At 48.3% G+C, this 25,187-nt stretch overlaps 1 protein-coding gene across 1 annotated transcript in view; it reads right to left on the reverse strand.

Annotated features, from left to right (window-relative positions):
- CNBD1 (cyclic nucleotide binding domain containing 1) overlaps positions 1 to 25,187 on the reverse strand; it is a 295,769-nt gene that overhangs the window by 76,810 nt on the left and 193,772 nt on the right. Inside the window, exon 5 of the mRNA XM_059723910.1 lies at positions 14,714 to 14,823. Within this exon, the coding sequence (XP_059579893.1) occupies positions 14,714 to 14,823 (110 nt within the window). The remainder of the gene's footprint in view (positions 1 to 14,713; positions 14,824 to 25,187) is intronic.

The raw sequence follows: 25,187 nt of genomic DNA on the forward strand, positions 1-25,187 counted from the left end.
TGTCCGAGTCCTTACACTGGGACTTGAGCGAAGTATTCCTGTAAGTTTTCCAGCCTGCACCGCGACCATCTACGGTGTAAGTAAGCAATCTTAAATCAACCATTACGCGTCCGTGCCTAATTCTAGCGTGCCGCCTGCCTTCCCCGACCCGGCATGTCCGGGCTGCTGGCCACAGCCCGCCACGCGAAAAAAAGGGCCTTCGACTGCTCCCGGCCTGCACAAGACACATATCACATTCATGGACACTCTCTTACCCTATTAGAGCTAGCTCACTCTCTCTCTCACTCAATCCTGGTTCACATATATATTCATTCAGTCCCAAACACACCCAGCTGGAGACGCACCCAACTCTGCCCACAGATACCCTTATATATCATTATTACACACGGCAATCTTTACCTATACCACATGGCACCATTCTTGCACATGACACTCTATTTCAGGTGGGGTCTCAGGTGATGACCTAATCCTTTGAAGAACAGGTCACCCAAAGGTCGGTGCATGACCTACTTTGCAGCATCACTATGAAGTATGCAGACCATGACACAGGTCTCAGCTTTGCTACTACAACTGGAGGGTAGAGAACGATTGCAGGCAGACCTGAACAGGTTGGAAAAGTGGGCAGAGCACAATAGGATGCAGTTCAACAAGGACAAATGTGGACTGCTGCACCTAGGGCATAAAAATATCCAGCACACCTACTGGATGGGGAATGACCCTCTCAGTAGCACAGAAGTGGATAGGGATCTTGGAGTCATAGTCGACTCCAAGATAAACATGAGCTGTCAGTGTGACAAAATCATCAGCACAGCTAGCTACACTTTATTATGCATTAGCAGATGCATGACAAATAGAACCAAGGAGGTGAAATTTCCCCTCTATGCAGCATTGGTCAGACTGCAGTTGGAGTACTACGTTCAGTTTTGGGCACCGTACTTTAAGAAGGATGTGGATAACCTTGAGAGGGTCCAGAGGAGGGCCACTCGTATGGTTATGGGTTTACAGGCCAAGCCATAAGAGGAGAGGCTAAGGGACCTGGATCTCTTCAGCCTCCACAAGAGAAGGCTGAGAGGGGATCTTGTGGCCACCTACAAATTCACTGGTGGGGCACAGCAAGGAACCAGAGATGCTATGTTCACCAGGGTGCTTCTTGGGGTAACAAGGAACAATGGTCACTAACTGACAGATAGCAGATCTGGGCTGGATATCAGGAAGAACTTCTTCACAGTAAGGGTGACCAGAATTTGGAATGGGCTTCCAAAGGAGGTCTTTAAGAGGAGGCTGGATAGGCACCTGGCTGCGGTCATCTGACCCCAGCACTCTTTCCTGCACCGGGCAGGAACGATCTGTTGAGCTCCCATTCAACCCTAGCATTTTTGAGTCTATGAATCTAAGTGCCCCAAGGACAACACCCCCTTCACACGCCTCCGCTTTTATCCTCTGGCTTGCCAGTTAACTCTTCCCTGGTGTGCAGATCCCCATAGCAGTGACCAATGTTTTAATTACTCTTGCCCTTGTCCTGACCTAACTCTTTGCCAAGGGCTACCCCCTCTAGTACAAGGTTGTCTTTCATCCTGCTACACTTACCATGGGAAATTCATTTCTTGTCTCAATGGTCCTTCAGAATTTGTGTCTTTTGAGAGCTGTATTCATGACTGAAAGTAATATAGCACTCCTCATAAGTAACATCCTGCTCTTCCCAACCATCCTTATCATACATGCTCAGTTGTTTTCAGGAAAGCAAAATGCTTGAGACAAATACTTCTCTCTACAGTAAGCTGTGATACCATCCTTTTAGGCAACTGTGACGTCTTGTGCCCTTCTGGCAGCCTGGCCTGTTGGGGTGTGGCCCCTCCCCTCAACTCTCCTGCCACGACTTTGATGTTAAACTTACTGTGAGAAGGGTCTTCAGTGGAGATCTTTCCTGGGGGGCACTTCCGATGGACGGCGGTACTTATGATTGTAGGGCACGATGTTCCACGGGGCTCCGCCTCCCCTACACCCTGTCCACTCGCCAACCAGTTGGAGACGTGTTGATGATGGTCTCTGGCCCTGTAGGATGGCCGAGGGCCTGTGTACCTGGGTCCAGTTGCTCTTCCTCCTCTCTTGGGGTTCATTTTATTTCAAAGAAAATATTCCCCAGAATAGGAGGGGGCTGCAGGGCTGCCTCCCTTATCCCTGCTCCCTCTAGGGGTCTCAGATACCTCTTCCCTCCTACTGTGTGCAGGGAGTTCCCCTGCCTCCTCGGTCTCAGCTTCTTCCAGGGGCTGTGGGGGTGCCCCTGCTCTGCCTCCTGCAGGAGGCTTAAAGCTCTCCCTGGTGCTGCCTGCGAGAGCCACACAGGCTGGGTTGCTTCCTCCCCAAGCCGGAGCCCACCTAACAACCTGTCGGCCTGCTCTCTCTCTCTCCAACTCTTCCCCTGCCCCAGATCCGGCAGGGCTTTAAAATTTTCCCACAGTGGCCAGTATGGCCGCTGGGATTAGCTCAGCTGTTTCCAGTGCCAGAAACAGCTGATTAAACAGCCGGCGTAATGCTGGTTGGCGTGGTTCCTGCTCTGGCTGCCCTGCGGGAGGTAAGTTAGTTCTACTGGGGGCCTAATCCCAAGGTATGGGGCCCACAGGGTTCACTCTCTCCCCTTCAAGAGCCTGTGGTGGTGCCTCACCACCACAAACCTCCCCCCTTAAGTTGCCTCATGGCGTCTGGTTTCCTCGTGCAATGTCTTGTACCACGTGATGTTCCTCCCCATGGATGTGACCTGATCCTTCTTCCGGCTTGTCCGGGCCTTCCCATCTGGACAAAAAATCAGCCATGAAGTTATCTTTGCCCGGACGGTGTACCACAGTGAACTTGAATGGCTGCAATGCCAAGGCCCAGTGGGTGATCTGGGCGTTCGTGCTTTGTTTCTGCGTCAACCATTGTAGTGGGATGTGATCCATCACTACCATAAATTCCCTCCCCATTAGGTAGTGCTTAAAGTATTCTATAGACCAGCTTATTGGCAGACACTCCCTCTCAACCATGGCATACCTGGTCTCTGCACGGCTGAGTTTTTGGCTGGCGAACGCGATCGGGTGCTCTTCTTGCCTGCATTTCGGAAATAATACTGCTCCCAGGGATCGGCCTGATGCATCTCTTTGTAAAACGAAAGGGGCATTAAAGTTAGGGGTGTGTACAATAACATCGTGGTGCATTGCCTCTTTCAAGTCTTGGAAGCTCTTCCGCATCTCTGGTGTCCATTTCAACGGAGCTACGGACACCCCAGCCAATGCGTCCATGAGTGTTGTGGAGAGAGTTGCGAAATAAGGTATGAACCGTCTATAATAATTGATGAGCCCCAAGAAGGAACGCAGCTGTTTGCGGGTTCGCATTTCCTGAAATTGCCTTATGGCTTCAATCTTATCGGTAAGGGGGCAAATTGTACCTCGGCCTACTCGAAATCCCAGGTATGCCGTTTCTCTTCCTGCTAGCTTACATTTCTTGGGGTTAGCGGTCAGCCCCATGGTTCGGAGTTCTCCCAGGACAGCTCCCAGGGCTTTAAGGTGTTGTTGCCAACTGGGGGAAAATATAATGGTATCATCAATGTATGCTGCCGCATATGCCTCATGTGGTGCCAACAAGTTATCCATCAACCTTTGGAATGTCGTGGCAGCGCCGTTGAGGCCAAAGGGCATCTGTGTGAACTCAAATAAGCCCCACGGGGTTCCAAAGGCTGTTTTGGCACAATCCATGGCACGCATAGGGATCTGCCAATACCCCTTTGCTAAATCAAGCATAGATATATACTGTGCTTTGCCAATCTTCTCAATGAGGTGAGTGACATGTGGCATCAGGAAGGCATCAAAGGTCGTCAGGGCATTAAGCTTCCTATAGTCTATATATACGCTCAGTGACCCATCCGGCTTGACCATGGGCACAATGGGACTCTGCCAAGGACTATGGGACAGTTGTATAATCCCCTGTTCCTGCATCTTCGTGATCTCCCGCCTTATTTCCTGTTGCCAACATTGGGGTATCGGCCTCCCCCTTTCCCTAACCAGGGCCCCCTGAGGTGTTCTGATCTCATGTTCCATTCCCATTACCCATCCCAAGGCTTCTTGGAACACCTCCCAGAAATCTTCTATCAAGGCTAATAGTTCCTGTGGTTGTTGGCCATCCAGCTCCTTGCCTATTTGCACCAACCCCTCCTCTGGTGATCTCCCCAACCCGGGGCAGAGCAGTCCCAGGTCCTCCCCCATATCCTCTTCTTGTGCCATCCAGCCCTGTGGGGTCTTCCACCCCTTAAGCAGGTTCATGTGGTAAATCTGGTGCTCTCGGCAGTGACCCGGTTTGAGCAATTCGTGATCTACTGGCCCCACTTGTCTAACAACTGTAAACGGGCCCTGCCATATTGCAAGCTGTTTTCTTGAGGAGGATGGAAGTGATACCAAAACCCTGTCTCCCGGCTGGAAGGTTTGCGTTCTTGCCTTTTCATTACAGTGCATTTCCTGCTGCTCTTGGGCTCTCCTCAGATTTCAACTGGTGATCTGTTGGGCCTTGGTGATTTGGTCTTGCAATTATTTGCGGTACCTTTCTGCCGATATTCCCAATCCCATCAGCCGCTCACATTCTTCCCTGATGACCTGTAGCAGCCCTCTAGGACTGTGGCCGTACACCAACTGAAATGGAGAGTACTGTGTCAATTCTTGAGGGGCGTCCCTCAGGGCAAACAACAAGGGCGTAAAGATGGTATCCCACCTCTGGGGGTTTTCCTGAGAGCAACATCTGAGCAGACGCTTGATGGTTCCATTTAATCTTTCCACAAGACCATTGGTCTGGGGATGATAGACCGAGGTCTTTAACTGGGTGATGCCAAGGGTTTTACATAAGCCTTTCATCACCCCAGACATAAAGTTCATCCCCTGGTCCGTGAGTATTTCCCGTGGTATGCCCACCCATGCTATCCATTTGAGCAACTCTTCCACCACTCGCATAGCTCTTATAGATCTCAGGGGAACTGCTTCCGGGAACTGGGTGGCATAATCCACCATTACCAAAATATACTGATATCCATTATGGGACCTTGGGAGGGGGCCCACTATATCCAGTGCAACTCGGGGGAACAGTGTCTCTATTATTGGCATGGGATTCAGAGGTGCCCTTGGGGGTCTCCACTCTTGCGCCCTCTGGCAATCTGGGCATGCAGCCCCCCCACCTTTCCACGTCCTCTTGGAGACGTGGCCAAAAGAATTCTTGGGCCAGTCTAGCCCAGGTCTTAGTGCATCCCAAATGGCCCTCCATGGGTGAGTCAAAGCCAATCTCCACACTGCACAGCAAAGTGAGGACGGGACCACTAACTGCCTCCCTTTTGTGGTGCCTTCCTCACCCCATTGGACCCAATATAATAACCCCCCAATTACTTCAAAGCCAGGATGACTCCATGATGATCCTTCCCCGGGGTCTGTGTCCAATAGCCACTGGAGTTCTGGGTCTTCATTTTGGGCCCGATGGAATTGGGCCGCGCTCACCAGCTGCTCCAGGTTGATGCTGCCTGACGCTATTTCGTTTGGATGGGCCGAGCCCTCGCCGGCCCATCCCTCTCCCCTGCTGAGCCATTTCCTTTCTTCTTCCATCACTCTCACTCATTCGAGGACTGTGTAGAATGGTCCCATTCTCACCCTGGGATCATCTCACAAGCCAGGGTCAGGGCTAGTCCGACTCTCAGCTCCCCGCAAAACTCCATCACTCGGAATGGCACATAACTTATGATTGTAGGGCGTGATGTTCCATGGGGCTCCACCTCCCCTACACCCTGTCCACTTGCCAACCAGTTGGAGACGTGTTGATGATGGTCTCTGGCCTTGTAGGATGGCCGAGGGCCTGTCTACCTGGGTCCAGTCGCTCTTCCTCCCCTCTCGGGGTTCATTTTATTTCAAAGAAAATATACCCCAAAATAGGAGGGGGCTGCAGGGCTGCCTCCCTTATCCCTGCCCCCTCTAGGGGTCTCAGATGCCTCTTCCCTCCTACTGTGTGCAGGGAGCTCCCCTACCTCCTCGGTCTCAGCTTCTTCCAGGGGCTGTGGGGGTGCCCTTGCTTTGCCTCCTGCAGGAGACTTAAAGCTCTCCCTGGTGCTGCCTGCAAGAGCCACGCAGGCTGGGTCGCTTCCTCACCGCGCCGGAGCCCGCCTAACAAACTGCCAGCCTGCTCTCTCCCTCTTCCCCCACCCCAGATCCAGCAGGGCTTTTAAACTTTCCCACAGCGGCTGGTATGGCTGCTGGGATTGGCTCAAATGTTTCCCGCACTGGAAACAGCTGATTAAACAGCCAGTGTAATGCCGGTTGGCATGGCTCCTGCTCTGACTGCCCTGCGGGAGGTAAATTAGCTCTACTGGGGGCCTGCTTCCGGGGTATGGGGCCTGCAGGGTTCACTCACTCCCCTTAGAGAGCCTGTGGCAGTGCCTTGCTGCCACAGCAACGTATATGCTTCCTTCTAAATAATGCTTCCTTAATATGAGATCCACTTGGTTAAGTTTGGTAAACCAGATGTTTCATGGATATACAGTCAAGAGGGAGAGCTGCATTGGGGGTGACCAGCTACCGAATGGTACCTCTTTGGAAAAATGCCTTTTTGTGCCACTTACTGTTGCTGCTGTAGGTCCTGGTCTTATTCATTTTGTGAAGAAGAACAAAATGTTATTCTCTCACCCAGATTATTTTACTTATTTTACTTCTCATGAAAAGTGTACATGACTATAGAAAAGCAAGAACATGAAGGTAGGAGTCGGTTGAAAGGATTGAATATGGAAATATGGGGCCATACAGTAAACTGGGAAGGAGCAGAGAACCAATACAGTAGAAGAAAATCTCTAATGATAGAGATAAGGAGAGTATACATGCAGTATCACCTGAGCAGCCAGAGAGAAATGTATTTCTCAGTGTGCTACAAGAGGAGACCCAGCTCCAGAAAAATCCTTAAGACAACTAAAAAGGTAATTAAAAACTGTGTACTGGCAGTCCTCGACTTACAGCGTTTCAGTTTATGGTGATTTGCATTTGTAGCACTCTGCCATTTACACCCCTGTCATTAATCACAGTGCTGGATCCTTGCACTTACGGCAGGCAATGAGCTGGGCATGGAGCATGGTGGAGGCACCAGGGCTGGTGTGGGACACTTATGTGGGTAAGCTCAGGCAGTGGCTCCTACTCAAGGCCATGTGCTCCCAGAGGCGAGATGGGGAAGGGGCTGCGGTTGGGGGCTGGCACCAGAGAACTGCTCCACTTCCCAGCCCCGACACCATGTGCCTCCTTGCTCCCAGAGGCATGGTGATGTGGGAATGGGAGCTGGGGGCTGGTGCTGGCTCTGCCAGCTCCAGGGAACTACTCCACACCCCTGCATCACCTGGGTAGCAGAGCAGTTTCCTGGAACTCGTGGAGCCTGTAGAGCAAGTCCCCAGAGCTGGAAAAGGCCATGCCAGCCCCCAGCTCCTGTCCCCACCTCACCATGCCTCTGGGTGTGAGGAGGCACATGGTGTTGGGGCTAGGAAGCAGAGCAGTTCCCCAGAGACAGTGGAGCCCATGGAGCAGTTCCCTGGAGCTAGCAGAGCCCATGCCAACCCCCAACCCCAGCCCCTGCATAAGGACTGAGGAGCTTACCTTTGGTAAGTGTCCCACTCCAGCCCTGGTGCCTCCCTTCCAGTTTTATCAATCATGTCAAATGGCCTTCTGATTAAATAAAATTTTATGTGGTTAGTTACTGCATTGCACTTTAGAAAGCTTTGTACTGTACAGTGTATATCATGTATTAGTGTATATCATATATAGCTGAATAATAGTTGATTTAAATATGATGTTTATGGTCATTTCTATAAAATCTTGGCCATCGGGCCCTTGGTCAGGAATATAAATCCTATTATAACATTGTTTCAATGGGAAGATCAGATTCGACTTGCATCGTTTCAACTTACAGCGCCTTTTCCAGGAACATAACCCGCTGTAAGTGCAAGGACTGCCTGTATTATGTTTCATGGTTGTAGCTGTGTTGGCCTAAGAACATAGGCAGGACATAGACAATTTAGTTGGTCTAATAAAAGATATCACATCTTCCCAAAGAATCTTGTCTGCCTAAAAACTGTGTACGCACCTATCCCACATTGATTTTGAGATTGGAATCAGGCATCTTAAATACTTTTTCACAGATTCATAGATGTTAGCGTCAGAAGGGACATTAATAGATCATTGAGTCCGACCCCCTGCATAGGCAGGAAAGAGTGCTGGGTTCAGATGACCCCAGCTAGATGCATATATAACCTCCTTTTGAAGACCCCCAGGGTAGAGGAGAGCACCACCTCCCTTGGGAGCCCATTCCAGATTTTGGTCACTCTAACTGTGAAAAAGTTCTTTCTAATGTCCAGTCTAAATCTGCTCTCTGCTAGTTTATGGCCATTTCTTGTGACCCCCAGGGGTGACTTGGTGAGTAGAGCCTCACCAATTCCCTTCTGCACCCCCATGATAAATTTATAGGCAGCCAGAAGGTCACCTCTCAACCTTCTCTTGCAGAGGCTGAAAAGGTCCAGGTGCCCTAGTCTCTCCTCGTAGGGCTTGGCCTGCAAGCCCTTGACCATACGAGTGGCCCTTCCCTGGACCCTCTCCAGGTTATCCACATCCCTCTTGAAGTGTGGCGCCCAAAATTGCATGCAGTATTCCAATTGCGGTCTGACCAGTGCCCGATAGAGGGGAATTATCACCTCCTTGGTTATGTTTGTCATGCATCTGCTGATGCACGATAAAGTGCAGTTAGCTTTTCTGATGACTTCATCACACTGACAAATCATGTTCATCTTGGAGTCCACTAGGACTCTGAGATCCCTTTCCGCTTCCATGCTACCAAGCAGGTCATTTCCTAGGCAGTAGGTGTGCTGGACATTTTTCCTCCCTAGGTGCAGCACTTTGCATTTCTCCTTGTTAAATTGTATTCTATTGTATTCTGCCCATTTGTCCAACCTGTCTGGGTCTGCCTGTAGTTGTTCCCTGCCCTCCGGTGTGTCCAGTCCTCCCCACAGTTTTGTATCATCCACAAACTTGGACAGAGTGCACTTCACTCCCTCGTCCAAGTCACTGATGAAGACATTGAAGAGTATCGGTCCAAGGACCGAGCCCTGCAGGACCCCACTGCCCACATCCTCCCAGGTCGATACCGACCCATCCACCACCACTTTCTGGTTACGACCCTCTAGCCAATTTGCCACCCACCAGACTGTTTAATCATCCAAGTCACAGCCTCTTAACTTGTTCACCAGTATGGGTGGGATACCATATCAAAGGCCTTCCTGAAGTCTAAGTAAACGATATCTACCCCTACTCCTGCTTCCAGGTGTTTTGTAACCTGGTCATAAAAAGAGACTAGATTAGTCAGGCACAATCTACCTGCTACAAACCCGTGCTGGTTTCTCCTCAGCATAATTTTTCCTGCTGGGCTCTCACATATATGAGCCTTAATAATAATTTGAATGACTTTGCCAAGGATGGAGGTGAGACTGACTGGCCTATAGTTGCCTGAATCCTCCTTCCTCCCCTTCTTGAAAATAGGGACCACATTGGCCCTTTTCCAGTCCTCCAGGACCTGGCCTGTGCACCACGAGCGCTCAAATATTCTTGCCAGTGGCTGTGCAATGACATCAGCCAGTGCCTTTAGTACCCTCGGATGGAGCGCGTCTGGGCCTGCCCACTTAAACGCATCCAGTCCTTCCAAGTGACTCTGCAATATCTCAGGGTCAACGCTTGGTAGTCTGGCACCCTGCTGTTGCCTCTCTACAATCCCATTGTGAGACTTGTTTTGCCCGTCATTTAGGAACACTGAGGCAAAGAACTCATTGAGGAGTTCAGCCTTGTCCCCCCTGTCCATCACCAATTGCTTTTGCCCATTCAGTAGTGGTCCTATTCTGCCCTGAGCCTTCCTTTTACTCCCTATATAGCTGAAAAAACAATTTTTTGTTATCCTTAACTTGGGATGCCATCCTCAGCTCCATGGCAGCTTTGGCCTTTCTAACTGCCTCCCTACAACTGCAAGCTGAGGAGGTATAGTAATCTCTCCCTGTTTCCACTGCTTATATGCCCCCCTTTTTGCCCTTAGGCTGCTCTGGATTTCTCTGGTCAGCCAAGGAAGCCTCTTGGCCCCTTTCCCCCCACATCAGGATCATCTCCCTCTGTGCCTGAAGGATAGTTTCTTTAAGGCACAGCCACCCTTCCTGGGCTCCCACCTTGCTAAATCTCTTACTCTGCAGTGCATCATTGACTAAACGCCTGAGTTTACTGAAGTCAGCCTTCCTAAAGTCTAGCACTTCCATCCTACTAGTTACCTTACCCACTCTATGCCTTATGATGAATTCTATTATTTGGTGGTCACTGCCCCCAGGTGACTGCTGATCTGTAGGTTCCCTACCATGTCCTCCCCTGTTGCCAATACCAGGTCCAGTAAGGCATTCCCCCTAGTGGGACCATGTACCTCCTGCATCAGGTGGAGGTCCTGTACACAGAATAGGAACCTGCATGAATGGTGGGAATTTGCTGTCTGTGTCTCCCAACAGATGTCAGGGTAGTTTAGGTCCCCCATGGCTACTGCCTCCCTAGTCTTTATGGTCTCCAAGATCTGCCTCAGGAGTTCCAAATCTAGTTCTTTCCCTTGGTGTGGGGGTCTGTAGCAGACCCCTACCACCAAATCCATTTCCCCTTGACCTCCATGTATCCTAACCCACAATCCTTCTACTTTCTCCTCCTCCGATTCCATTTTGATAAGGGTCGATGTATAATGCTCCTTGACATAAAGCGCAACCTCTCCCCCTCTCTTCTCCACTCTATCCTTTCTGTACAGCTTATAGCCCTCAATGTGTAATGCCCAGTCATGGGTAGAGTCTCACCATGTTTTTGATAACCCCACTAAGTCATAAGTGTTTTCTGCAAGCAGGAGTGCTAATTCATCCTGCTTGCTCCCCATACTCCTAGCATTAGTGTATAGGCACTTGAGCCCTGTGACTGGCACTTTTGTCTTTGTGTAACTGAACCTGATTTTCTAGTTAAAATCATACATACACACTAACAGAGGAATAGCAGCGCATTAAAAAATCATGATTTAAAAACCAGGATTTGATTACTTTATGTCAGGGGTTTTCAACCTTTTTTAACAACTGTATCCCTTGTATATCAAAGTTTCAAATCATGTACCCCTTCATAGTTTTTTCTTGTTTTTAAGGTGGGGGAAGCAGATCAAGGCCCTGCAGTGAGGAAGGGAGTGGGGCAGAGGCAAGTGCTGCTCAGCTGGGACACGGAGGAGCATGTGACAGAGCTGTGAGTGGTTCATCCAGAGTGTGTGTGTGGCGGGGTGGGGGGGATGGCTTCTGCTCCTGCACATACCCTAGAAGGGCATATGGGAGATATGCCCCAGGATCTGCACAGGGTGGGGTGGGCTGCCGCTGTGAGGTGGAGGGGGGCAGATTGAGGCCCCAGTGGGGGGGAAGGAGCGGCTCTGGGATAGAGGCTGCCCAGCCAAGGTGGGGTGCAGGACTGAGCTGGGGGGGGGGCAGATCCCATCACTATACACACCCTGGGAAGGCATGGGAGGAGTGTGCCCCCAGATCTCCACACGGGGAGTGAGCAGGGTGCTGCTGTGGGCTGGGGCACTGGGCTGTTCCCAGTGGGTTATGGACAGGCTGCACTGGGGTGAGCAGTGCAACTGGGGGAACAGTTGGGGTGGCTGCAGCCCCTCCCCATAGCCCTGTTCCTGCAGGCCCCCATGGTGAGGGAGGAAGTGGGGCTGGGGCAGGGGCAGGGCAGAGCATAGAACAGAGGTGCAAGTGGCTTATCTGGGAGGCATGGGGGGTGGCATATCTCACTGCTGAATGCACCCCAGGAGGGTACTGGGGGCACGTGGCCCCAGATCTGCACACGGTGGGGTGGGGTGGGCTGCGGCTGCACTGGGCTGTTCCTGGTGGGGGCTGAGCCAGGCTCTGCTTGGGGCAGGTAGCACTGGGAGGAGGCTACGGGAGGTGCTGCAGCCACCCCAAAATTCACCACAGCCCCCCCCAATACCACACTCCCAGCACAGCCTGGCCCATCACCACCACTGGGAACAGCTTGGTGTTGCCATGGCCCCAGCCCATAGTGGCTCACAGCCTGCTGTGCCTCATGTGCAGATCTGTGGGCACATGTCCCCCCATCCCTTTCCAGGGTGTGTGCAGCGGTATTAGCCACCACCCACTGCACCCGACAGAGAAGCCACACACAGCTGTCCTGCACTCTGCCCCAGCTGGGCAGTGCCTGCCTCTGCTCTAGCCCCACTCCTTCCCTCACCACAGGGGCCTACAGGAGTGGGGCTATGGCAGGGCTGCAGCCACCCCAAAATTTGCCATAGCCCCCCAGCCCTACTCCCAGTGCTGCCACCACCTGGCCTGAGAACTGTCTAGCCCAGTCCCCCTGCACCAGGAAGAGCCCAGCAACCCTTCAGCCCCAGCCCCAGCCTGCCCTTTGTGCAGATCTGAGGGCATGTGCCTCCCATGCCCTCCCAGGGTGTTCCCAGCTGCAGGAGCCATCCCTCCCCACGTTGCTTAGTCCTGTGCCCTGTCCCAGCTGGACAGCCCCAGCCCCTCTCCCTCTCCCCACAACAAACTTACCTGCTGGACCTGACTGCTCTCCACATAGCTGGGCTATGCTCCTGGCTGCCCACGTGCTGTGCTGCAGCTGTGTGTACAAATGCATGCGGAGTTCCACATACCCACTATGACCCTTTTAAGTACTCCTAAGGGTACACATACCCCCAGTTGACAACCACTACTTTATGTCATCCTGTCAAGGCCAATCTTATTTTTGGAGATCTGATACATGGTTTTTTATCTTTCAGAGTTGATATTCTGAAACAGTAACTCAAGGTGCTTGTTCTATTTGGGTCATAATAGGCTGCAAGTGAGGAAAATATGAAGTATGAAATATTTTAATAGTAATCTTAAATATTTCCCATGTTCTGATTTAAGAAAACCAGGGAAAAGCAACATGTATGCAAAATTATTAATAACATATTAACATCAGACTACAACTTCTTCCTCAAACAATAATCATAATATTTTCTTTCAAAACTTCTTGCCATAGTGGGTAGACTCATCATAATTGGACCATAGAAAACAAAAAAGCTATATTAGTGTCTGCATTATCTTTCAGTGGTACCTAACATATTACTGTCTTAACATCGTAATGTTTAAAATCAACAGAAGCAAGATACTATCTTAGTGCTGTGTATCCATTTTAGCCAATTAAAAGGTTCTGAATGCAAGGTGCTGAAAAAACTGTAGGAGCCAGAACTGGGGCCAAAATCCAGGACCCCCTCCCTTCCACCGTAATGTCCATTTCACTAAGCCACTCTTTCTCAGGTTTACTTTCCCAGTCCTGGCCCCAGTGGGCCAGCTTCAAGGGGAGGGCTGCAGAGAATACTGGACCTCTTCCTTGACCTTGTGCTTAGAGCTTTTTTGGGGGAAGTGAAAGATGAAAGTTCAACCCCCACTCTAAGCAAGGGAAGCCTATCATCTAGCATGAACAATGCCTGCCTCCCGAGACTGGGGGGGGGGGCACAGCAAGTAACCACATGTGGCAGTGGCAGTGTTGGTGGTGGGGGCGTGGCAATGGTGAGTGGGGACTGCCCGCAGGCAGCCATGGTGACGTCAGTGGTGTGAGTGGGCCAAGCAAGGACCGATCCCAGGTGGCCGCAGTGGTGTCAATGGCGAGTGGGGACCACCTGCTACCACTGGCAGCTGCTTTGACAGCAAGGGGAGAGGTGGGGGTGACTGCCCGCAGAAGCTGGCAGTAGCTTCGGTGGCAGCCAATCTCAGGGAGGGCACATGGTCCCCTGTGTCCCCCCTACATGTCGCCTATGTTACCTAGGTCTCTCAGGACCTTCTACACATGCAGATAAAGGCACAATGGAAACTAATACACAATCCACACAATCATGCCTCCTGTCATACATATGTGGCAGGGCAGGAGGCATGATTATGTGGATTGCCCATTAGTTTCCTTTGCATCTTATTGTTGGTGTAAGAGGATCCCAATATTGGGCTCCTCCTGCACTGGCAAGAAACAAGCTCCCATGACTGGGAGTTGAGGGGCTCCCAGCTGTGGGGGCACCCCATGCACCCCTTAGCTGGGGGATCAGGGCGGCTGCGATCCCCAGGCCCAGAGGTTTCGTGATGACCATGGTACACCCCTACTGCACATGCAAATTAAAGCTGGGTAGCGACCAGCAATAATGTTAGCACGCATTTTTATGCCTAACTTTATAGCTGGTTGGAGGGTTTTTTCATATGATAAGTACTTTGTATGTGTAGCTGGTCTTAAGATAATTATGCAATTAACCAGCTAATTGCATGATGCCTCTAATGTGTAGAGGGGGCCTCATTCTCATGTGCCCTAACCACAAGACTACTGGGCTATAAAAGGCGTGAAGGTTTCCTATTTTTCCCCTTCAGACACTAGTTGTTGGGTTTTTGCAACTAAAGTTTTGAGACCCAGAGCTTACATAGCCAGTTGAGGCAGCCATACATACTTAGAAGGGAAGCACAGGGCCAGTGTACCTATACAAGTAAAGACAGAACCCAAAGTGTCCATACGTACTATAAATTGCAGTTATGTAGTTATATGTTCCTGTCAATAAAGTTAATAACAATTAAAATGCTTACTTTTCAAGATGTTAACGGACTCACCCTTTTCCCCAATGGTAGTTTCACAAGTGCTTCAACTTCTCTGTAAATATTACAGCATCCAGAACTAATAAATCCTATAAATGTACTTATTTCTCCTTTTTTTACTAGCACTGTAATGAGAAAAGCAACAGGAAGGATTGTAATATAAAGTTTTCTTAAATTAATATGATTTAAAAAACATTTAGAGAATTACATAAATGAATGTTATATATCTGTACTCTTGAAGTTAAGTGGTTCTTTATGATCATTAGGCCTTAAAAGTTACCACTTGCTAGTAGAGTTGCACCATCATACAGCCCCACACCATTCAGTAGGAATTTTTACAGGCAGAACAATGTACTTGCACATATTGTACATTACAGAACTAGAGCATTATTTAAAATGTTTATATATGGGATTCATGAGTAGATCCAGAATGTTGAAAAGAGGGGGATGCAGATGGTGAGGTGCATTATCACATATAAAACAACACACATTTTTCTCCAGTTGAAAATAAACTATAAGCTTTACTAATATGCTAAGTGCCTAGGACTGCATTATTTTTAAGATCAAAGCAAAAATATATATATATAACTTCATTGGAATGAGGTAAAAATAATCTTCAGGGCTATGGCATAAGAGCTTAATTACCAAGAGCAGCTAACAGACAGCACAGTTGCTTAATTGGTGGAACATTAAGACCATTAAAAAGAAGAGAGCGTCATTAACACCTGTGGAATGAAGAGTTTAGAAGGGATCAGGTAGATTATAATAGGCCATTAAATCGACTGACTCCCTCAGCACTGCCTGACTAGAAATGTTGCTGCTACTGCCAGCAGTTGATTTTCAAACTCTGGGTGGAACAGAAATTAAAAGAGGATACAAGTGTACCAGTGAACCCCACCTGGATCTTCCCCAGATGGAATTAATACAGACATAAGGCTATAGCAGTGATGCATGCGCGCGCGCACACACACACACGTACATACAAAAGATTTAGTAAAATTATATTTTCAGTTTCAGTTTTGAGGCTATGCTTGAAAAATGGAGGTAACCCATGCTTCCTCAGAAATGTTCATAACAAAAAAACCTACTATAGATTTCAGTATTGTATTTTCATGACTTAGAACTTTCATTCCTGAATGAAAAAATCTTTGAAATTCTGATATTTTTTTAAAATTTCCTGTATTAACATTGTCTACAACAATATGGTAGAAACTCAGAACTGACCATTCTAATTCCACAGATAAGCAAATGTATCTAAGTGTTGGCTACAAATGTCCAACTCGGGATCCTTAAAATTCTGGTTTATTAGGCAGATTGAAACACTGTAATGAAGTTAAATCATAAACCTTGGGGCTGGTTCCCACACACACACACACACACACACACACACACATGCACATGCACATGCACACACACAGTAGCGAGCTACAAGAGTCAGGTATATCTATCTCACAGGCACAGGAGTCTGCCATTGAGGCTTCTTTCAGTGTGGTGTTATCCTCTAGAAGTGGGTCGCCAGCTGGTCCTTTTGGCTGGACAGGTTGGGTGCTGGTCAAGTTGGAGATCAAGAGGGCGCCGCTGAGGGTCACTTTTCACTGCTTTTTATCTGTCCTTGGCAGACTTTGGCAACTCCCCAGTTTTCAGGTTTGCCCAAACCAGGGGTTGTTGACCCTCATGGGACTTGCCCCTCAGTGGTTACTGGATGGCATCTGTCAGCCCCAGGGGTTGTCCGCATGTACGTGCAGGTTTGGGAGTCTGTTGATGAATTTTGAATAGGGATCTGGGAGCAGTCAATCTGGAGATATTCAGCCCAAAAGTTGGTACCCGGCGTTGATTAACTCAGACCAGGGCTTCTAGCCCTTGAACAGTGATGTTTAGAGAATTCCCGGTTGCTACATTGTTTTCTATTGATTTCTTCTGTTGGTTGATCTGCGGTTTTCCTAGGTGTTAATTGTTGCCTGCTACTGTGTTACACATTCAATCACTGATTCACTCGCTCTTTCAGGGGCCTGCCTGATACAGGGAAGCAGTAGTTTGATTCCTGCCCTTGTTAGCATTGTTACAATGTATAACTTACTTCTGAAACTAAACACATATAGTTGAAAGGTGAGGAGTATAAAATATAAGCTACAAGAGTAATGCCATGGCACACAAATAGATAAAAATACCAAAATACAAGGGGAGATACAAAATACACACATACAAACTTTAAAACAGCTTTCCTTATCTTATACTGAGAAAAAGAGGAAGGAAGAAAAGGTAGAAGAAAAGAAACATATCCAAAGAGGGGAAAGCAAATGCAGGCAAGAGGAAAAGGGGACTTTCTGCTACATAAGAAGAATGGGTCAGATCCTCAACTGGCATAAACTGGTATGGTTCTATTGAAGTCAATGCCAATTTATGCCCACTGGGGATTTGATTCAATGAGTTAGAAACCTTGCTTATGCTAATAAAGTGGGAATGTTTTCTTTCTTTCTTTCTTTTGTTCTTTCTTTCTTTATTGTCTCTTTCCCTTTCACTGGTAAAGAATTTTGCTATAATTGTTCACAAATCAAACAGCCATATTTTTGCCCTTGGAAGAATACATTATAAATAAATTCAATTTGTTGCAATAATTTTTTCTGAATTTTTTAAAACAATTGACAATGACATCAACACTATAATATTTATTAGTGCAATACTAATGAAACTATGGCAAAGAAGCTACCTCAAGGCACCAGACTGAACAGCTGTGCAAAAGAGAAGTACTCTGGCATCACTGTTCTGGGACAAATCCTACACTGGTATAAGGTGGAAGAGCTCCAATGAAGCTGAACTAATTTACACCAGCTGGAGCCCTCACTTTCATTCAACAATCACATTTTCCCATGGCTGGAAGAAATAAAAACAACAAAATCAGATATATTGTTTCAAAATGTATGACTGGTATGCTTCTGCTGCTTGGTGATGCAAAGCAGATGTAAACCTAACACAAAATGCCAGTTTAGCTAGGTTTATGATTGCTCTGTCCAGGCAGTGTGCCTAAGCGTGCTGGTAAATGTGCCCAAAGACTTCAATAATATTAAAAAAAGAAACAGTGTCCTTATTTTCCAATGGATTCATGCTCAGAAGACCAAAATGTTTAGCCATTCATATAATGGGATTTCCAAAAGCATTGAGCATAGTCCTAACTGTTATGACTAATGGGAATAGGAGTTTTATGAAAACCTTCAGGAAGAGGCCATTGTAGCATTCTTCTGAAAATCCGACCAGTAATCTCCACTGGGGATTTGAAAGGTAGTCTGGCAAACAGACCGAGAAAACAACTCAACTGAATGAAAAATATCATTGCAAATATAAAGAAATAATTTTGAGACTCCTACAGCCAGTAGAAAAATGTTATCTCCTAACCATCAAGAGAACCACCAAAAAAACAGAGGCAGTGGGAAAAAATATGAAAAGAGACAGTCGGGAAAATGTGTCCATCAAGAAACAGAAGAGCTAGGTTTATGAAATGTCATAATGCACATAATGCAAATTAAAAGAAAACAATATAAAGCATGTAACACCAAACATGTAAAAATACTGAGCCAAACTTGTATTTCTTAAGTGAGCCAAAAAAACAATGTTTGATCACAGATCTCAGCTTAGAGAAAGACAGCTGTTAAGTATCCAAATCTCACTTAAGAACTGTTTGAAATGAGAATCTACACATATCTAGCTACAAAGTTTGCTAATTTCTGAAGAGCCCAAGTGGATTTCTCAGATGTGGGAATCATAAATATCAACCAACCAACCAACACTTGAACAACTGGCTGGAACAATACCCAATGGCCTGATCTATGAGTGAAAAGTTGAATTCACTTAAGCAGAAGAGTCTGACTTTACTGCAACATCTGAGATAAATTACATAAAAAGTAAAGACCAAGCAGTCCTGCTGACTTATTAAAAGCAAACATGAGCAGAAATACTTTAACATTTCAACTCCAATTTTAGTTACTGTAAAGACAATTAATAAGCATCTTTATTGCCTATTAAATCTTTCTCAAATCAGAAATTATTTAAATATTAGAATCAATTAAATTTTTTACTTCTCTGTGTTAAGTGCCTTAAGTTAGGGGTATCCAGTTTATTTGACCCCTCTGGCAGCAGGGTGGCAGCTTGTCAGCATGGCTCCAGAGCCACTATGTTGGCATGGCTCCAAACCCAGGGGCTGAACGCCATTGCTGCTTACCCTCCGTTTTCCCTTGCTGCTGAGTTTAGTTGCCAAGAGCAACTGCAGATGCCAAACTGGGATTGGGTAAAGGGGTAGGAAGGAGCAAGTGGAGATAGCATTCGAAGTTTTCACCCCTGGGTTCTGGAGGAATGTCAATGTAGTGTCAATGCCGACAAGCCTGACTGGCTGCCAGTTTCACATCCCTGTCTTAATCACGGTACACCTGAAAGGCAGGCTCCCAAAATCTCAACTAATAAATCCAAATTTAACCTGATATTCTTTCTTGGATTTTGTCCAATTTGAAATAGAATAAGACTACAATCTTGGATGATGTTTTCTAAAACATATGAGAATAGGTTTGCTAACAACTAGATATGCCAGGAAAAAAGTATGTATTTTTCAGTAAATGCTAGAAACAATTGTGTTGATTTGTGAATACAAACCCATTTACTCATCTCTAATTAAATACTATTTGTTGTATTTATATATATATGTTCACATTAACAGTCACCTAGCAAATAACACATTTTCAGCTGTAGATCTTCATGATATAATTTTATACGTCACCATCTGCCTAGGCATTTAGCCAGGCTGTAATCAAAGATAGATTCTGAGCTGATTCTTAAAGGATTTTATTTGAGCTGCATATTTGCATATACACAATACATCATTATCTACCTCTGACTTCATGAAGGGTTTCCCGCAACAAGAAAAGAAAGGCTGTCCCTTGTCTGTCTGTTGGCAGGCCCATAAAGGGGTTCTTTACCCCTATCTACTATGGGCCTATGCTTATTGATATTTCCATCCAACATAGTACAAAGATGAGCTGTGGAGCAGTGCTGATGATAGAAGGGATCAAGACTGGTGGCAGGGGAAGTCAAGCATACATGAAACTACCAGCCAAAACCCCATATATAGGAGGACATGGCAGCAACAAAGGCTACCTCAGATCTGACATGTCAATAGCAGTAAGTGGCGTTGCTTCATTGCAGCACTGTGGTTAGTGTAGAGGATTCTATGCCCCCTTTCATAAACTCATTAAAAGCCGGGAGCAAGTTACTAGGGCAACACAGGGAACAATATATACTGCTAAATTTACAAAATAGGATGTGTTGAGGCTACAAAAGAAAATGTGATTTCTACACTGATTGTGTAGAAAATATGATTTCTACATTGATCACTCCATTAATTTATCTAATCTTTTAATAAAACTCCACCTAATTTACTAAAATCCATATCTTCCTCAATTTAGTTCCTTCTGTAAAGGTGCACTTGATATAGTCCCTCTGTATAGTAAGTAAGCCTTCTGATATTTCATTCATGTCTTATTTAATTTGTGCTATACTAAAATGAACAGCTGCTCTTACATCATTGCAGCATTATGAAAAATCAAGTTTATTACCCTGTAAGCTCACATGTGATGATCTTCACATTTTGTAGAAGGCCACCATAAGGCATAAGCACCAGTTAAACCTCTTAAACTCATAAAAAGGGGTGGCATTCATCTATGGTACACAATAAACATAAAGAAAGCATATTCCCTGCCATGAAAATGATGTTTACATCCAAGATACACAGAAATAGGGTAGTTTTCTTGCTATCACGTTTGCTATTCCAGTCTCAGGAGACATTATGGGAAAGGGACAGAGGATAAATGAGATAGGCATGTCAGAACTTTGGACTCATTTAAAAACAGAAAAACCAGAAAAGATGAGGAAATGCCACTCTTTGTTAATGAGTAAACTAATTAGAATTAATTCATTCCTAAGTGTAAAAACAAGACTTAGATGGTAGGAACAAAAAAATTCTAGTAAATAATATTTTATGTTTGGGACAGTGCAGGAAGAATTGTGAAGGTAATAGGTAAAATACATAAGTAATTATAAGAGCCACAAGACAGCTAATTCTTTATAAACTTGACATCCCTTTAGTCTTAAACTTGCAAAAATGTTTGCTGGAAATAATTCAAGTTCATTAAAATCAATGGAATTCTAATTAACCCTTGGCAGTGTATCTATGGGTGGGTGGAATGGGCACCAGCCCCAGGCACTGATGCAGAAGGGGACAGAATGGAGGCCCCCTGGGGATTATGCACTATAGCAGCTACAACAGCAGGAGGCATCAGGGGTAGACAGACCATGCCACAACAGGTATGACACACACAATCTCCGCTCTGCCACTTGGCAACCTCTCCCCGCTCACTGGCAGGGTTTTGCCTAGGGCACCAAACTTATTAATTATGACCAGTAAACACTTCACAGTAACACTGGGATATTATTTTTCCCCCTAAAAATAGTCTGCTTTACAGAGAACCTGAGTGAAACAATGCAGCTGTATTTTCACTCTCATCTTATTAAGTATAGGATTCCTCTCAGCACTCAGTAGTGGAGTTCTGCTAGGTTTGGTATAGGACTCTGAGCTCCTAGAAACACATAAACAATAGGTTTATAGGATATAGGCTGGAAGGGAACAAGGTCATTTAGTCCTGCCCCCTGCTCCAGGCAGGATCATCCCTCATTAAGCCACCCCAGCCAAGTGCCTATCTAACCTTCTCTTGAAAATTTCCAGATAGGAATTCCACAACTTCTCTAGGTAGCCTGTTCCAAGGCTTGACCACACTCACAGTCAGAAAATTCCCTTTACTCTCCAACCTAAATTTCTTCTGCTGCAGTTTGTGGCCATTACTCCTTGTCTTGTACCCTGCAGCCACTGATAGGATAGTACATCAGGTATTTGAAAACTGTTATCAAATCCTTCTCAGCCTGTTTTTCTCTCCCCTCTAGTTCTTTCATTCTTTCTTCATAAATCATTAACCCTAGACTTTTAATCATTTTCTGTCACTCTCCTTTGGACACTTTTTTAATCTGACCACATCTTTCTTGATTTATGGAGCCCACGCCTGGACTTGATACTCTAGGTGAGGCCTCACCAGTACCAAATAGAACAAAAGAATCATTCCCCTTTATTTGCCAGAGCCAGTGCTGTTGACTGTTTTTTCTCTTTTCTTTTCTTTCTTTCTTTCTTGGGTGGCCCTGCCATCGGCCACGGGCCCGTCCGCTGGCCTTCATCTCCGGCTGTCGGCCTATGCGGACGACGTCACCGTCTTCCTCGCCACCCAGGAAGACGTGCGGGCTCTGGCAGATTGCCAGCGGGCCTACGAGCGCGCCTCCTCCGCCCGCATCAACTGGGGCAAGAGTGACACTCTGCTGCTTGGCGCATGGACTGGCAGGCCTCCTCCGGACTTGCCGGGGGGGCCTCGCCTGGCGCCGTGAGGGTCTCAAGGTCTTGGGCGTGTTCCTGGGGCCGATGACCTTCATGGCGCGCAACTGGGACGGCCTCGAGGAAGGAGTGGAGGCCCGCCTACAGCGGTGGCGCTGGCGCCTGCCCAGCCTTTCCTACCAGGGGCGCATCCTCGTCATCAATAACCTGGTGGTGGCGACCCTGTGGCACCGCTGCGCGGTGCTGGACCCTCCGCCGGAGCTACTGGAGAGACTGCAGCGGCTCCTGGTAGATTTCCTGTGGGATGGATGCCACTGGCTCCCACGAGCTGCCCTCTACCTGCCCACCGGCGAGGGGGGCCAGGGCCTGATCGATCTGGCCAGCAGGGTGGCCGCCTATCGGCTGCAGGCCCTCCAGCAGCTCCTGTACACCGAAGGCCACCTCCCATGGCGACAGCTGGCATGCCGATTCCTGTGGCGAGTGGGGGGCCTCAGCTTTGACTGGGAGCTGTTTCAACTGGACCTCACCTTCCTGAACGGGGCGGTCCTTCCCCCGTTCTACCGCAGCATGGTGCGGGCCTGGCGGGCGGCCTTCCATCTCTGTCCCCAGGCCAGGCACCTGCGGTTCCCGCACTTCCTTCGAGAGCCCTTGGTCCATAACCCGGCCCTGCACCGGGTCGTGCCGAGCCTGGCCTCCGCCAGCCTCACGGCAGCTCTTGTCGGGGCGCGCTCCCCCAGCCTGGAGCACCTCTTGGACCCTGCTCAGTCGGACTGGCTGTCACCCGAGGCCCTGGCTGCCCGGCTGCCGATGCGCTCCGTCCGCACCGCGGGGCGGCTTCTGCGGGCCATTAGGGCCGCCCTCCCGACGAAGGCAGCGACCGCCCTGGAAGTCCATCTCCAGACTCGCCGGCCCCTCCCCGCCACGGACGCCACAGAACACGCCTTCCCACCACTACTCGTCATCCCAGCGGTACCCGGTGAGCTGGCCGAGCGGCCCAACACGCTGCTCAGGCTCCCGGTGCCCCCCAGCAGCAATATGGGCTGCCCTTTTGGCACCCTGCCCCGCAAGGGCCTCTACATGTGGGTGGTGCGCACCTGGCATGCCCAGGTGCTGGCCGGCCGCCCTGACACCGCGTGGTGGCGGCGCCTGGCGCGGCCCGGGACCCCGGCGTGGCGCACGCTGTATAAGGTGCCCATCGCCAAGAAGACCGGCGACCTGCAGTGGCGGCTCGTGCACGGCATCCTGGCCACCGGCACCTTTGTGCATCACCTGGACCCAGCGGCCTCGGCGGCCTGCCCCTTCTGCCTGGGGGTGCTGGACGAGGACATCTTCTACGCGTTCCTCGAGTGCCCCTGGCTGCAGCCTCTCTTTGCCGCCCTGGGCGCACTGCTTCGGGTGCTGGGCCGGGACTTCTCCGAAGATGCCTACGTCCACTCCTTTCCGTACCGGGCAGCCGAGCGGGCCACGGTCAGCCTGGCCAACTTCCTGCTGGGCCAGGCCAAGGTGGCCACCCTGAAGAGCTGGCGAAACCTGCTCACCGGCACCGGGATGGTCGACGCCCTGCAGCTCTTCCGCCTGCTGATGCGGGCCCGCCTCTCACTCGAGTTTGAGCACACTGTCCTCCGGCGGACGGTGCCCGCCTTCGAGGAGCGCTGGGCCCTCGAGGGGGTGCTGTGCCGGGTCGAGGCGGGACACCTGATCCTCGTACTGTGATGCCACCGGCTGCTCAAGACGCAGAGACGCGTCAAGCAGGCCGAGGCCCTGGACTTTTGCTCATGCGGGTTGACCCCGGAGGCCTCCATGGGTGTCCCTGCTGGCAGAACTGTAAATACTGTAAATAGTCCTTATGTTCGTTGTGTTGGTTTTTTTTGTCTAGAGTGTACGGGCAGGCCTTGCAGGCCATGAGCCCAGGCCTTGTCCATGAGGCCCAGAGCTTCGGGCGTACTTGTACATGCTCTTTACTGGCTCCGAGTTATCACCCTCCCAGGAATAAAGGTCTCTTAAAAGTCTTAAAAGTCAAAGTCTTTCTTTTTTTCTTTCTTTCTTGCAACAAGACCATGCTACTGGTTCATGTTCAGTTTATAGTCCACTACAGTCCCAAGGTCCTTCTCTGCAGTACTGCAGCCTTACCAATCATTTCCCTGTCTGTATTTGTGCATGTGCTCTGTTTGATTCATACTGATGCATATTGAAATGTTCTGGTTAAACACTTTGGGTTATGAGAATAATATCTACACATGTATCAGGATACATGTGGGTGTGTACTTTGCACTGTATGGATCAAAGGGTGTAATTCTGTTATTCTTTGCAATCATTGTAGAGCCAATATATTTATAATATCTTCAAATGATATTTCTGTAAAATATATGAACTATGCAGAATACCTAATAAGGTTGTGTAGTATAAAGGTTTTTAATTAATTTTCTTTTGGGAGGGCCTGTGTACCTCACTCAGAACTTCCCAATCTAGAGTATGACAGCCATTACAAACATGCAACTGAGATCTAATATCACACTGCAACAAGATGCTTCAACATGTACTGTTCCACCCATGCAGGTTAATTCTCAGGCTGGACCCCAACATCTTGGTTGTCCAAGAAGGCTGAACCGGGGTCACAGAGGAGAAACACCTGGTAGAGCACTATGATGCCCACAACGGGACTCTATTGGTTCAAACAGCTTCCGGGAAAAACAAAATGTGAGGCCAGGCTCTCACATCCCCTGGAGATGGGAACAGACATCTCTGAGTCAGAAAGGACTGAAAAGATCCACACGGAGAGTGAGAATTAGGCCCTTGCACCAAAGATGTGAAGATAATCAAACTTCACCTTCTACACACACACCTTCATAGAATCATAGAAAACTGGGGTTGGAAGGGACCTCAGGAGGTCATCTAGTCCAACCCCCTGCTCAAAGCAGGATCAGCCCCAACTAGATCAACCCAGCCAAGGTTTTGCCTAGCCAAGTCTTAAAAGCCTCCAAGGATGGAGATTCCACAACTTCTCAAGGTAACCTTTTCCAGTGCTTTACTACCCTCCTAGTGAGCAGGTTTTTCCTAATATCTAATTTAAACATC

This window comes from Alligator mississippiensis, chromosome 3 (genome assembly GCF_030867095.1).
Source record: "Alligator mississippiensis isolate rAllMis1 chromosome 3, rAllMis1, whole genome shotgun sequence".
Classification (NCBI taxonomy): domain Eukaryota; kingdom Metazoa; phylum Chordata; order Crocodylia; family Alligatoridae; genus Alligator; species Alligator mississippiensis.